General features: G+C 40.3%; 2 protein-coding genes and 1 non-coding gene across 3 annotated transcripts; 2 read left to right on the top strand and 1 right to left on the bottom strand.

Moving 5' to 3' along the window:
• Nucleotides 1–577: 577 nt before the first annotated feature.
• LOC106561682 (small nuclear ribonucleoprotein F) lies at nt 578–6,215 on the top strand. The gene is made up of 4 exons (XM_014125865.3): nt 578–735; nt 3,679–3,804; nt 4,074–4,138; nt 5,961–6,215. Exons 1-4 carry the CDS (start codon nt 733–735, stop codon nt 6,028–6,030), a joined length of 264 nt encoding a protein of 87 aa, XP_013981340.1. The 5' UTR covers nt 578–732; the 3' UTR covers nt 6,031–6,215.
• Nucleotides 6,216–7,776: 1,561 nt separating this feature from the next.
• On the bottom strand, nt 7,777–14,486 carry LOC106561695 (coiled-coil domain-containing protein 38). Its single transcript, XM_014125903.3, has 16 exons — nt 14,375–14,486; nt 14,220–14,288; nt 14,053–14,118; nt 13,595–13,686; nt 13,230–13,392; nt 12,926–12,993; nt 12,550–12,713; nt 11,970–12,050; nt 11,304–11,482; nt 11,022–11,103; nt 10,805–10,898; nt 10,340–10,491; nt 9,940–10,075; nt 8,928–9,130; nt 8,416–8,509; nt 7,777–8,137 (listed from the first exon to the last, which is right to left on the bottom strand). Exons 1-16 carry the CDS (start codon nt 14,415–14,417, stop codon nt 8,030–8,032), a joined length of 1,794 nt encoding a protein of 597 aa, XP_013981378.2. The 5' UTR covers nt 14,418–14,486; the 3' UTR covers nt 7,777–8,029.
• trnay-gua (transfer RNA tyrosine (anticodon GUA)) lies at nt 11,832–11,920 on the top strand. The gene is given in 2 exon segments: nt 11,832–11,868; nt 11,885–11,920. It is a non-coding gene; the product is annotated as a tRNA-Tyr (tRNA).
• Nucleotides 14,487–14,896: the final 410 nt, after the last annotated feature.

Genomic DNA, 14,896 nt, shown 5'->3' with positions numbered 1-14,896 from the left:
AACTTGCTGTCGACTGCAGTCAAAACTCCATTACCTTTGATCTCTTGATTTTTATCAAGTTCATGCAGGTAGACACGTTTGCATGGGACAAACAAAAACACCTTAATCATCAAGTCGGACAATTTCTATCCCCATAATGCAACACACTTTGAAAGCTGGGGATTGACAAAAGTGATCCGCTCGAAAACGGCCAGAGACATAGAGAGAGAATTTGATCTATCTTGTGTCAAAAATCCCATGACATTCACAATGAACTACAGTACAGCAATAGCACAAGCAACAATCTGCAGTGAATTTAAATGTACATTTAAATAAACATTCTAAAATTACCAACATTCTTTAGACTACTATGTGGCTGCCAATATCGATTATCATAATATAATTTACATCTTTAAAAGGAGATTCAAGTTTCCATAAAAGTTTCTCTTATGTTATTCAAATCACTCACAATGGTTGGGAGTGTTGGCTACTTCAATCCATTTGAGAACATTACCTCCTAGTGGTCACAACTCAAACTGCAACTGCTGTTGTCTAGCCCGGCGAGCAAGAGAGACTATATTATAAAATTCCCGTCTGTTTTTCTCTCCGGTTCTGTGGCCAATCAGGATGAACAATTACAAAAACTGAACCAATCACAGTGCTGTTTTGTACGGATCAGAGTTCAGAGTTCACCACTACTTCCTGTATCCAATAACGGCGTGCAATCGTCGTTGAAGCTCACACAGAATCAAAATGGTAAATATTCTAGACTATATTATGAGGTGTTTGATGAGGATTGGTAATATATGTAGTGAACGTCCAGGCATATCATAGCTAACTACTCAAATTAAAGTTATCATAAATTCGCATTATGCGCCTTTGTTGTGATTATCCAACTTGCTAGCTACGGTAGCTAGTTAGGGTGGTAAGATGTACTTTGTTGTGCTTTGCACTGCATGTGAAAGGCTAGTTTGATTATCTAGGTAGCTAGCTGTGAGATGCAGCTGTAATGTGTTTGGGTCCTGGATGCTGGTTGTCTGAACAGCCGTGGGATATTTAAGCAATAAGGCCCGAGGAGATGTGGCATATAGCCGATATGCCACGGCCTTATTTCTATTATAAACTGGCTACCAACGTAATTAGAACTGTAAAAATAAATGTTTTGTCATACCTGTTATAAACATTATAAACTGAGTGGTTCGGGCCCTGATTACTGATTGGCTGACAGCCGTGGTATATTTAAGCAATAAGGCCCGAGGAGGTGTGGTATATGATCAATATAGCACGGCTAAGGGCTGTTCTTATGCACGACGCAACGAGTAGTGCCTGGATACAGCCCTTAGTCGTGATATATTAGCCATATATCACAAACCCCAGAGGTGCCTTATTGCTATTATAAACTGGTTACCAATGTAATTAGAGAAGTAAAAATAAACGTTTTGTCATACCCATGGTATACAGTCTGATATACAATGGCTGTCAGCCAATCACCATTCAGGGCTCAAACCACCCAGTTTATAACAGACCATATACCGTGGGTATGACAAATGTGTATCTAATGCTCAAATTACATTGGTAACCAGTTTATAATAGCAATACGGCACCTCAGGGGTTTGTGACATATTACCAATATACCACGGCTAAGGGCTGTATCCAGGCACTCCTCGTTGCGTCGTGGGGAAGAACAGTCCTTAGCCGTGGTATATTGGCCATATACCACATCCCCTCGTGCCTTATTGCTTAAATATAACCAGTTAATTATCGTTAATATTATGACTATAATATAATTAGGCAATAAGGCCCGAGGAGGTGTGATATATGGCCAATATACCACATCAAAGAACTTTGTCACATGCGCCGAATACAACAGGTGTAGAAATGCTTACTTACAAGCCCTTAACCAACAGTGCAGTTCACGAAAGAGTTAAGAAAATATTTACCAAATAAACTACCGTAATTTCCGGACTATTAAGCGCACCTGAATATAAGCCGCACCCACTGAATTTTAAAAAAGATATAATTTTGAACATAAATAAGCCGCACATGTCTATAAGCCGCAGGTGCCTACCGGTACATTGAAACAAATTAACTTTACACAGGCTTCTAACGAAACCCTTTTTGTAACAAAAATAAATAGGCTTTAACGAAACACGGCTTGTAACAAAAAATAACAAATTAGCAGTAAGCTTTAGTTGTCTTTCTGCACTGAGTCAATTCCTCACGCTGCTGTTTCCAACGTCTTATCATTGACTCATTAAGACCAAGCTCCCGTGCAGCAGCTCTATTTCCTTTTCCAACAGCCAGATCAATCGCCTTGAAAGCTGCATCATATGCATTTCTCCGTGTCTTTGCCATGATGAGGGTGACAAAATGACTACCGTAATCAGAATGATGGGAAGTTTAAAAGCGCTCGATTTAATCTAAACAGTAAACAAAAAAGTTGTTTGACCTTAACCCGTTCGGCAATTTCATTGGTCTAATGAAAGCTTCATGCCGCCAAAAAACTGAGCACGTCACACAATGTGGTTTTTTTTTGGGGGGGGGGAAGAAAAAAAATTGAAAGCGGGAAAAATCCATATTAGCCGCGAGGTTCAAAACTGGGAAAAAAGTTGCGGTTTATAGTTCGGAATTTACGGTAAAGTACAAAAAAATTGAAAAAGGCTATATACAGCGGGTACCAGTACAGAGTCAATGTGCGATGTACAGGTTAGTCGAGGTAATTTGCAGCCACAACTGTCAGTAAAAATGTCCATGATGCATACATAATAACAGCAAGTGTAAAAACAAAGGGGGGGTCAATGTAAATAGTTAGGGTGGCCATTTGATTAATTGTTCAGCAGTCTTATGGCTTGGAGGTAGAAGCTGTTAAGGAGCCTTTTAGTCCTAGACTTGGCGCTACAGTACCGCTCGCCATACCAGTTGGTGATGCAACCGGTCAGGATGCTCTCGATGGTGCAGCTGTAGAACTTTGAGGATCTGGGGACCCATGCCAAATCTTTTCAGTCTCCTGTTGTCGTACACTATTCACAACTGTCTTGGTGTGTTTGGACCATGATAATGCATTGGTGATGTGAGGGAGAGGTTGTTGTCCTGGTACCACACTGCCAGGTATCTGACCTCCTCCCTATATGCTGTCGGTGATCAGACACTGTTGTGTCGTCAGCAAACTTAATGATGGTGTTGGAGTCGTGTTTGGCCACGCAGTCGTGGCTGAACAAGGAATACAGGAGGGGACACATTTATTTTATTTATTTAACTAGGAAAGTCAGTTAAGAACAAATTCTTATTTTCAATGACAGCCTAATGTTTAACCTTGTTCAGGGGCAGAACGACAGATTTTGTACCTTGTCAGCTCGGGGATTTGATCTTGTAACCTTTCGGTTACTAGTCCAACGCTCTAACCACTAGGCTACGCTGCCGCCTTCTAAGCACACACCCCTGAGGGGCACCAGTGTTGAGGATCAGCATGGCAGACGTGTTTTTGCCTACCCTTACCACCTGGGGGTGGCCCATCAGTAAGTCCAGGATCCAGTTGCAGAGGGAGGTGTTTAGTCCCAGGGTCCTTAGCTTAGTGATGAGCTTTGTGGGCACTATGGTGTTGAACGCTGAGCTGTAGTCAATGAACAACATTCTCATATAGGTGTTCCTTTTGACCAATAACATGTTTTTTGATAATGGCACATGTGAATGTGATTTCAGAGTTTACCACTGAATCCCAAACCGTTCCTGAACGGTCTGACTGGCAAGCCCGTGATGGTGAAGCTGAAGTGGGGCATGGAATACAAAGGATACCTGGTGTCCGTGGACAGCTACATGAATATGCAGGTGTGTGTTTGTGTGTGGACCAGAAAGATGCATACAGTAAAATATGTGAAAACATCACTGAAATGCATAATTCCCTACAGCTGGAGTCCCTCATGCGCACACAGATGCATCTAGAGAGAGCTTGCCCATCTGAATCTCTAGCTAAGCTATATGGCTCTGGTTGCATCACTGTGGGCCATTCATTTAGTTTGATTAAAACAGGTGTACATTTTGTACAGCATTCATATCAATTTATAACATCTAACAATATATTGTCTCTGATTTTATAGTTGGCCAACACTGAAGAGTATGTGGATGGAGCATTGGCTGGTCACCTAGGAGAAGTGCTCGTCAGGTAAGTTCAGTGGAATACTTTTTTGTTTACTTGTACTTCGCAGAGTTCATGATTAAACACATTAGCCTGGTCTCAGATCTGTTTGTGCTGTCTTGCCAACTCCTATGGTCATGGATTGGAGTAACGATGACCATAGGAGTTGCAAGACCGCACAAACAGATCTGTGACCAGGCTACACATAAAGGCTTTTAGAAAGTATTCACACCCCTTGACTTTTTCCCCCATTTTGTTGTGTTACAGCCTGAATTTAAAATGTATTACATTGAGATTGTGTCACTGGCTTGCACACAATACCCCATAATGTCAAAGTGGAATTATGTTTACAAATGTAACAAAAAAAAATATATATGAAAAGCTGAAATGTCTTGAGTCAATAAGTATTCAACTTCTTTGTTATGGCAAGCCTAAATTAGTTCAGGGATAAACATGTGCTTAACAAGTCACATAAAAAGTTGCATGGACTCACTGTGTGTAAATAAGTGTTAAACATGACTTTGAAAGACTACCTCATCTCTGTACCCCACACATTCAATTATTTGTAAGGTCCCTCAGTCGATTAGTGAATTTCAAACAACGACTCAACCACAGAGGTTTTCCAATGCCTCGCAAAGAAGGGTACCTCTTGGTATATGGGTATAAACTATAAAAGCAGACATTGAAGGTCTTTTTGAGCATGGTGAAGTTATTAATTACACTTTGGGTGGTATATCCATACACCCAGTCACTACAAAGATACAGGTGTCCTTCCTAACTCAGTTGCTGGAGAGGAAGGAAACTACTCAGGGATTTCACCATGAGGCCAATGGTGACTAAAACTGTTACCAAGTTTAAATGCTGTAATAGGAGAAAACATTGAAGTTGCTCCACAATAATAACCTAAATGACAGTGAAAAGAAGGAAGCCTGTACATAATAAAACTATTCCAAAACATGCATCCTGTTTGCAATAAGGAACTAAAATAAAACTGCTAAAAATGTGACAAAGAAATGTACTTTATGTTCTGAATACAAAGCCTTATGTTTGGGGCTAATCCAATACAACACATTACTGAGTACCACTCTTCATATTTTCAAGCATGGTGGTAGCTGCATCATGTTATGGGTATGCTCGTCATTGACAAGGACTAGGGAGTTTTTTTTTAGGATAAAATATACGGAATAGAGCTAAGCACAGGAAAAATCTTAGAGGAAAACCTGGTTCAGTCTGCTATCCAACAGACACTGGGAGATAAAATCACCTTTCAGCAGGACAATAACCTAAAACACAAGGCCAAATATACACTGGAGTTGCTTACCAAGACAACATTGAATGTTCCTGGGTGGCCTAGTTACAGTTTTGACTTAAATCGTCTTAAATCTATGGTAAGACTTGAAAATGGCTGTCGAGCAATGATCAACAACCAACTTGACAGAGCTTGAAGAATTAAATAATATGTAAATATTGTACAATCCTGGTGTGCAAAGCTCTTAGACTCACAGCTGTAATTGCTGCCAAAGGTGATTCTAACATGCAATGACTCCTCGGTGTGAATACTTATGTAAATTAGAGATTTCATTTTCAATAAATTAGCAAAAAAAAAATCTCTAAACATGTTTTCACTTTTATCATGGGGTAGTGTGTGTAGATGGGTGAAGGGGAAAAAAATATATATATTTTGAATTCGGGCTGTAACAAATGTGGAATAAGTCAAAGGTTATGAATACTTTCTGATAGCACTGTATCTCCATTGTAATTGCAGAATTAGCACAATGTTTAATTTCCTTTCTGACATACCAGCCCACGGTGAGCTAACAGTACACTATTTTTTTCCCCCTCCACACAGATGCAACAATGTCTTGTTCATTAGAGGGGTAGAAGAAGAGGAGGAGGATGGTGAAATGAAAGACGGTTGAAAGATGCATGCTACTGCAAGCTTCTTTTTGATGTCTGGTTGCTAATCTAGTTTGCTGATTTGTTGCCATTTTTGATGAAAACATCTGAGAAGCAGTTGTCTTTTTTTATATGATGATGAAGCAAGCTGTTGTGCCCCTTTTGAGCACAAGGATAATAAAATTGTGCATATTGCACTTTTCAGTAATATCTTGTATGGCATTATTTTGTGCAATTTACCTACTTTCTATCTGTAAATTATCATATTTAGGAAACAACAGAATATACAAAGGTAAAAATAATTGAATTTGATTTATAATGAAAGTATACAGTACATTTTAATTAACAATCTAACTGTTGTATAGCATTAGATAATCTTGTATAGGCCAAATCAGTGAGTGAATCTAAATGCTCCTTGGTGACCTGGGCTAACTGAAATATAGACCTAATGTACAGTACCAGTCAAAAGTTTGGACACCTACTCCTTCTAGGGTTTTTATTTTTAATATTTTCTACATTGTAGATTAATAGTGAAGACATCAACTATGAAATAACACATGTAATCATGTTGTAACCAAAAAAGTGTTAAACAAATCAAAATATATTTTAGATTCTTCAAAGTAGCCACCCTTTGCCTTGACAGCTTTGCACACTCTTGGCATTCTCTCAACCAGTTTCATGAGGTAGTCACCTGGAATGCATTTCAATTAACAGGTGTGCCTTGTTAACTTGTGAAATGTCTTTCCTTAATGCATTTGAGCCATTCAGTTGTGTTGTGACAAGGTAGGGGTGGTAGACAGAAGATAGCCCTATTTGGTAAAAGACCAAGTCCATATTATGGCAAGAACAGCTCAAATAAACAAAGAGAAACGGCAGTCCATTACTTTAACACATGAAGGTCAGTCAATACGGAAAATTTTAAGAACTTTGAAAGTTTCTTCAAGTGCAGTTGCAAAAACCATCAAGCGCTATGAAAAAGCGGACTGCCACAGGAAAGGAACACCCAGCGTTACCTCTGCTGCAGAGGATAAGCTCATTAGAGTTACCATCCTCAGAAATTGCAGCCCAAATAAATGCTTCAGAGTTCAAGTAACAGACACATTTCAACATCAACTGTTCAGAGGAGACTGTGTGAATCAGGCCTTCATGGTCGAATTGCTGCAAAGAAACCACTACTAAAGGACACCAGTAATAAGAAGAGACTTGCTTGGGCCAAGAAACACAAGCAATGGACATTAGACCGGTGGAAATCTCCTTTGGTGTGACGAGTCCAAATTTTAGATTTTTGGTTCCAACAGCTGTGTCTTTGTGAGAAGCAGAGTAGGTGAACGGATGATCTCCACATGTGGTTCCCACCGTGAAGCATGGAGGAGGTGTGATGTTGCTTTGCTGATGCAACTGTCAGTGATTTATTTAGAATTCAAGGCACACTTAACCAGCATGGCTACCACAGCATTCTGCAGCGATACACCATCACATCTGATTTGCGCTATCATTTGTTCTTCAACAGGACAATGACCCAACACACCTCCAGGCTGTGTAAGGGCTATTTGACCAAGAAGGAGAGTGATGGAGTGCTGCATCAGATGACTTGGCCTCCACAATCACCCGACCTCAACCCAATTGAGATGGTTTCGGATGATTTGGACCGCAGAGTGAAGGAAAAGCAGCCAACAAATGCTCAGCATATGTGGAAAGTCCTTCAAGATTGTTGGAAAAACATTCCAGGTGAAGCTGGTTGAGAGAATGCCAAGAGTGTGCAGAGCTGTCATCAAGGCAAAGGGTGGCTACTTTGAAGAATCTAAAATATAGATTTGTTTAACACTTTTTGGGTTACTACATGATTCCATATGTATTATTTCATCGTTTTGATGTCTTCAGAAAAGTTTTTTTTTTTTTTTATAAGAAAAACCCTTGAATGAGTAGGTGTGTCCAAACTTTTGATTGGTACTGTATACAAAAGCTCATATAAAATCAGTCACTGTCTTATATTGTCTGTGAATACTGATGGTTTAAAAATAATCAGGCAAAGAAGTACAAGGCGTCTTCTTGCTCTCTAGTGGTCAGCGCGTGTGTCTTGTCCTTCTTGATCTCTGATGGCTTCGATCGTGGCATCAGCCTTCTGCCCGTCTACAAGCCAGAGAAAACAGCATAAATGGAGACTGGCTCACTATGCTGTGTATCAAACTGTCTGTTACAGTTCTGTAATATTAGGTGTCATTGCAAAGGCATTTGGTCCTGGAAAAGCATGTTTCATCAATACACAGTGTTGCAAAGGTAGATACTGTTTTCTAGGTTGATTCTCTATGCCCACCAGTCTATAAAACAGTCTATATTTACTCAAACTGTATTATAGCAATCGATAGGTGACCTGTTTGTGCACAGTTTGAACCAGTGACTACACTAACCCTCTTCTTGCTGACTGAGGTGGCTCTCTCCAGAGCCATCCGGAGTCTCTCCTCCTGGTGGCGTTTCTTCATCAACAGCTTCTCCTCACGCATCCTGAAAGGAGATTAGAGAGAGGGAGCACAACAGCCTTTTATAGCCTTCTCCCTGAGATTGCTGAGGAAGTTTGGGATAATGAATACTCTGGTCAACTTCTACCGCTGACCGCACAATTGAGAGCATTCATCCTGAATGTGCATTACAGTGTGGTATGTTGTTGGCAACTATTAATTCAATCAATCACATTTATTTTATAAAGACCTTTTTACACCAGAAGTTGTCACAAAGGTTGTGTTTACTCAGGCAGACCAATTCTGATGTTTTACCCAATTATTGGCAAAATAGGTGATTGGTCAAAAGAACAATTAGTGTGGGAAAAATACCAGAATTGGGCTTCCTGTGTAAACGCAGCCAAAGAGCTTTACGGTTACTCGTCGGTGTATGACCGCAAAGAGCTGTGAGGAAGGACACATACTTGAGCCTCTTCTCCTTCTCCCTCTGGGTGCGGACGGTGTCAATGTTGTCCGGGGGCAGTGTCTCCAGTCCGTCCATAATGTCCTGCATTCTGCTCTCGATGTTGGCCAGCATGTGAAGAGTGCTGATATTGGAGTCCACCTCTCCCACACACACCCTGTACACTTCCTTCACCTTCTTGTGCAGCACATTGAGCATCACATCCTGTGATAAGGAAGAGGTGAAATTGACTACGAAATGGTTTAATCTCAATTTTGGGTGCGTTCGTAAATTCACGCTACACCGATTTCAGAGCACTCGTCTGAGTGTGCCAGAGCACAGAATAACAGATTAATTTACGAACGCTCAACACCCGTTGAATATGGCAGTTGTCAGTGAAAAGGCACAATGAAATTGTTGCCAGCAGCACAGGTACAGTCACCAACGCTCTGGATAACATGAAAACAGCCTAACCAGCTCTGCTAGGGAAGTAAAATGGTCAGAGTGAGGTGGTCTCTCATTTGTGTCTGGAAGTAGCTAGAAAGCTAGCCAACGTTAGCCAGTTAGCTTGGGTCCTTGACAGCCGTTGTGAGGTCAGAACACTCGGATCAGCCCTACTCCTCGACCAGAGCATCCAGTGTGCGCTCTGAACGCTCCGAGAGCAAAACGCTCTGAATTTACTAATAGACAATCTGACAACGCTCAGAGTTTACGAACGCCCAGAGCGCATTCTGAGCACACTCTGGCACTCCAGATTGAATTTACAAACACACCATGTATTTCCTTTGAATCCTTGCATCCTTTTTCCTAGTCTCCCTCTCAAAATGCAGTGGGAGGAAAAGGTCTGGGGAGATTGAGGTACCTTTGGATCTTCTTCTCTGATGCATTTTAGGAAGTAGACCAATGAATCAAATCAGCCAATCAAAGGCGTCCACATAACCTGCTGATGCAATTTCGTCACCGAGAGTGATACCGATCATCAAATGCGCTCATCCATTGGGGCCTGCAGCAACGACGTGGACAATAGTACTAACCTGTTTGTCAGCTCTGTACTCTCCGTAGGAGAAGATCCTGGACTTGAGCTCCAGCTCAGAGGTCTTCTCTTCCTCCCGCTGGATGGTGTTCTTCAGGATGTCTACCTGCTGTAGCAGGATCCGTGCCTCACTGTTCCTGTACATTACACACAAATAAACACACCACATGCTGTTAGCACACACATCTGATAGGGATGGACACCTGGCTCGTGTTTATTAGGCATGAAATTAACTGAATAAAAAAGGTGAAGTTGCCCAAGGAGAACCTGGACTCGTCGATAAGAAAAACACTCATTTTCGTTTCCGTTGCATGCTCTGAGGAACACAGCGCTGTTGTATTCCGGAGAGGACTTGATTCAAATAGGGAGTATAACAGCATAGATTACGTGCTCTTCCTTACATTCTTTCCTGTGTCAACTGGATGGTTTTGCGGATCTCATCCATGACCTCCTCTGTCTCCTGGAAGTTCTGGATGTAGGACAGGTTCTGCTCCTCCAGATCAGTCAGCAAATTCAGCATGTCCCTGGGGTTGGAGTAACACAACTCTGGCTCCTTGGAGGAGAGGAGCCACAGCAGAGAACAAAATGGAAGCGCTAATGATGTCTGGTCCCAGTCGGATCAGTTTGTCTTAGGGGGTCAACCTCGTCTTCATTTGTGAAATAGGGTTAACCCACTTATTACGGTAGTTAGATATGTTATTTATGTATTATTTGTTTGTTTTTTTGCATTAGAGGCTTTGCTAAATTTACCTCCGGTTTACCCAAATGTTTTAACCACTACCCTGGTTGGTTACATACATTATGTCATCAAACACACCAATACTCAAGATGGTTCATGAATAAAAACAGGAACGTTTAATCCATACCTCGTCACTGTCTGAGGTCTCTGCTGTCTCTGGCACCTCAGGGATGGTGGACCCCTGTCTCTCCTGGTGGTGAAGGATGATGCTGACTTTGCCGCTGACAGGGCACAATCAAATGCACACACTAACACTGAACTATTTTCAATTTTACTTGTCAATTACATTGATTGATTTTATGATATAATCCACACACAAAAATATATATTCCCCATCCTCTTACCTTTTGCTTTGATGTCTTATCTGAGAATTTGTTGTGACTCTTGAATTGCGTCTGGCATACGCCGGACCTTTTTTATTTCTGTCTTGGAGTCAGGAAAATAATACATAATCTCAGATTTCTGTCAATAGATTTAGGGTGCGTTGCACCAACGTGGATTAACTCTAATCCTAGATTAATTTAAACCATTTTGCTGCAACACACCCTTAGCCTACTATTGCATATTTCCTATTTTACTCATTTTATTCTCACATAAATCCAAGGAAAGTATTTAAACTCCCATACCTTTGACCGATGAAGGAAGACAGAAAATGTTTGTATTCTCTCTCTCCCTCTGCTTGGTTGCTCTCCTGTCCTCCCTCTTGCGCTTCTGTTCCTCACGCCACTCCATGGGTCCGACGGCCATGAGAAACGTTTTGTAGGTCTGGTACTCCTTCAGGATTTCTTGATACTTTGAGATGTCGCTAAAGGGGGATATGCTTGCATTATGTGGGATGACATTTACTAGCACTGAAAAAAAACACATGTAGACTCACTTCCACTCCCCAATGGAAATGAATGAGTTCAGCGCGACGGCGGCGGCGTGTTCTCTAAATGTAGCGTAGCTAACGCGCATGCTAGCTCATCCATTCTGAAGAAACCTAACGTGGTTAGGTAGTTTTCACTACTATATTAGCACCACTAGTCAAATATGTTAAAACCGAGCAGCGTTACTGGGGGGAAAAAATACTGAAAATATTAAACATTTTGCAACTGTCGATTTCCTCTGATGTCATCTTTAAATATCTGATTTATTCAGCATCATTCAGCGTCCCTTCGATAGCTCAGTTGGTAGAGCGGAGGACTGTAGTTGGAATCAAGCTGAAATCCTTAGGTCGCTGGTTCAAATCCGGCTCGAAGGAGACACATTTTGATATTTTCCTTTCTAGTATAGCGTACATGATACAGTACCTTTTTATCGCCATCATTTGTACTGTTACTTTTTTAATTTCTGCTGTTTTCTCCATTTTGATCATAGTCTCTTTCTCTGCCCTGGAAAGAAGTATAACAGAATATACATGTGATGTTTTTATTTAAATAAAATAAAAATAAATGTATTGTTCACATACACGTGTTTAGCAGACGTTATTGCGGATGTAGCGTAATGCTTGTGTTTCTAGCCCTTGACAGTGCAGTAATATCTAACAATTTCACACCATATACCCAATACACACAAATCTAAGTAAAGGAATGTAATTAAGAATATATAAATATATGGACAAGCAATGTCAGAGCGGCATAGACTAAGATACAGTAGAATAGTATATAATACAGTATATTCATGAGATGGGTAATGATTAACTTATTGTAACATTGTGCATTTACCATGATCTACCTGTGGTGGACCTATCACGAATAAATTAACTGCTGTAATTATTACTGTAACCTACCGGAAATTTGTCAATCAGGTAGCTAGAGATATTTTAAAAGCTAATACAAAATCATGTGTAGGCTACTATTTATTGGTAATAAAAATGATAGGCCTACTAACAACTTGACAGCTTCCACTGATCTTTGGTCGTTTTCCTTGATGAACTTTTCAAAGGCGACTGAGTCCTGTTCCAGATGTTTCTCAGCGTGTCTGATCAACTGAAGCTCTATCACTGTGTCCTTCTCCAGCTTCTTGATGGTGTCTTGCTTCACTGACAGAGAGTACTATAGAGACACGGATAGAGAGAGAGCCTGGAATTCCTTAAAAACCTACTGTAGAGATTATGTCTCTTCTACATCAGAAATGATGGCTTTATTAAAAATTCATATTGAATTGAAATTAAATTGGCTTTTCATAACTACGGCACTGCAGGTGTGATTGAATTCATTACACCTAGCCACAGCTTATGTTACATTTTAGACTATAATTGTTTTACCTGCTGCATAAACTTTTCTCGCTGTTTAGACAAGTAGTCCCTAATGTTCTCCCTCTCTTGACTGCAACCTGCAAAACGACAATAGATAATCTGGTCAACACTGCTGTCGAAGTCCAATAATTTAAATAAAATAATGATAGATACTCCTATAATAAAATATATAGTAGACTATACTTTTATCATAGGTGTACCTATTATACAATCATCTTAATTATAGGACCCAGACAGCAATGCAAATACATTCATATTTAGATAATTAAAATGTACATTTTGATTCTAGACTGTTGTCTGTCATATACAGTACTTTTAGTGACCACGGTGGCACATGTTGTTTTTTCCCGTCTGCATTTCTCTGGTTCGGAGATGGTGTCTTCCACAGCGCTCCTCATGGGGGCAGAGCGGCACCTGAGTCGGGACAGGTGGGTACTCTTCATCTGGGTCGGCAGGCTGCTGAAGAACTTCTTCTCCTGAGAGAGAGCAAGAGAGAGAGCGAGAGAGAGAATTGCAAAATGGTATTCCTGTAATCACTTGTGATAGGCCCACAGGCCTCGATCTGAAGACCCGGCATACTGTGGTAATCATGGCTCAGATTCTATTTGTATTATTTTCTATTATAGTCTAGAGATGGATGCATAAAAGTCCCCGAGGGTATTACAGTAGCCTACGTACTTGTTGTTTGATTACAGAGTCGATCTCTCTCTTTTTGAAGAGGTTACGATCCATTGGAAGCACAAACGGGTTGTTAGCTTTTCTGTCGTTATCTGCATATCAGAGATAAGAAAAACATGTCTCCATGGCTGGTGTGTATCCATTAAACCAGTGGTTCTCAAACCTCTCCTTGGATCTATTCCAGAGCTAGCACACCTGATTCAATTTGTCAACTAATAATCATGCCTGTTGACTAGGGCAATCAGGTGAGCTAGTTCAGGGCCACAACAACATGGTTAAATGTCTGGGGGTCCACAAGGAGAGTTTTGAGAAACACTGCATTCAACAGTTCAACAAATATCCTATCAAAGTGCTTTTAACAAGATACAAATAAATACAAAATAATAACATTATCATGAAAGTAAGAACAATGACATTTGCCATTGTTCAATTATTTGCATGCATATGTTAAGCGTTACCTGTACTATTTCTTGATTTCAGCCAAACTGTATCCAATGTTGGCTTTGCAGTCTCCTCAAGACTTTCTTTAAGAAATTAGATGTTTATTTGTTTCTTATTCATAATAAACATTTTAGTCACAGTAAAAATCACCCATAAATTGTATATTTGTCCTCAAATTAAATACCTGCCATCCCACACCTTCTCCTTGAGAGGTATTCAGCATCAGGAGTGTGTTTGGGAGAACTTATCTTCACTGAAAGAACATAAATGGTATCATAACATGTCAACAAATAAATCTTATATATAGAAAAACTAGCATCTGTTTAAATGTTGGCTTACCTTTCTTTATATCAGGCATGCTCAAAGGGGAGCGAATGTCCATTCTCACTTTGTGTTCAGAATAGGTACTATAACTTACAATAATGAATATCTGAGGGAATGCAATAACAAATACTTTTCAGTTTACAGTCAAAAATAGTGACTACTTCTATAGTGTAAATAATCAATAGCCTACATCTTATAGTTTTGCATTGGTTAGAATGTGAATCTGGTGTTGCTATTCAGATCCCAGTGTTAAGAAACAAATGTTCAGTACAGGTTATTGTTGTTTACAGAATGGGTCTAATGCCTGAATCCCTGGTTTTATCTCTGTCCACTTGCCTTGAAATGTTTTCTCCAATAGCTTTCTTGGGTGAAATGTCTGATTTGTTCCAATCTCTGGGCATATGAGGCTAAAATGAGTGGTGCGCGTTTCAAATGTAAACAACTCACGCAATATTGCGCACTGTAGCTATGTAGTTCATTAGAAAAGAATGTCAGGGAAATATGGGGGTGGGGGGGTGGGGGGGAGTTATGTTCTCT

This window comes from Salmo salar, chromosome 10, assembly GCF_965601325.2.
Source record: "Salmo salar chromosome 10, fSalSal1, whole genome shotgun sequence".
Taxonomy (NCBI): Eukaryota; Metazoa; Chordata; class Actinopteri; order Salmoniformes; family Salmonidae; genus Salmo; species Salmo salar.
This window is presented reverse-complemented; position numbering and strand designations above follow the sequence as displayed.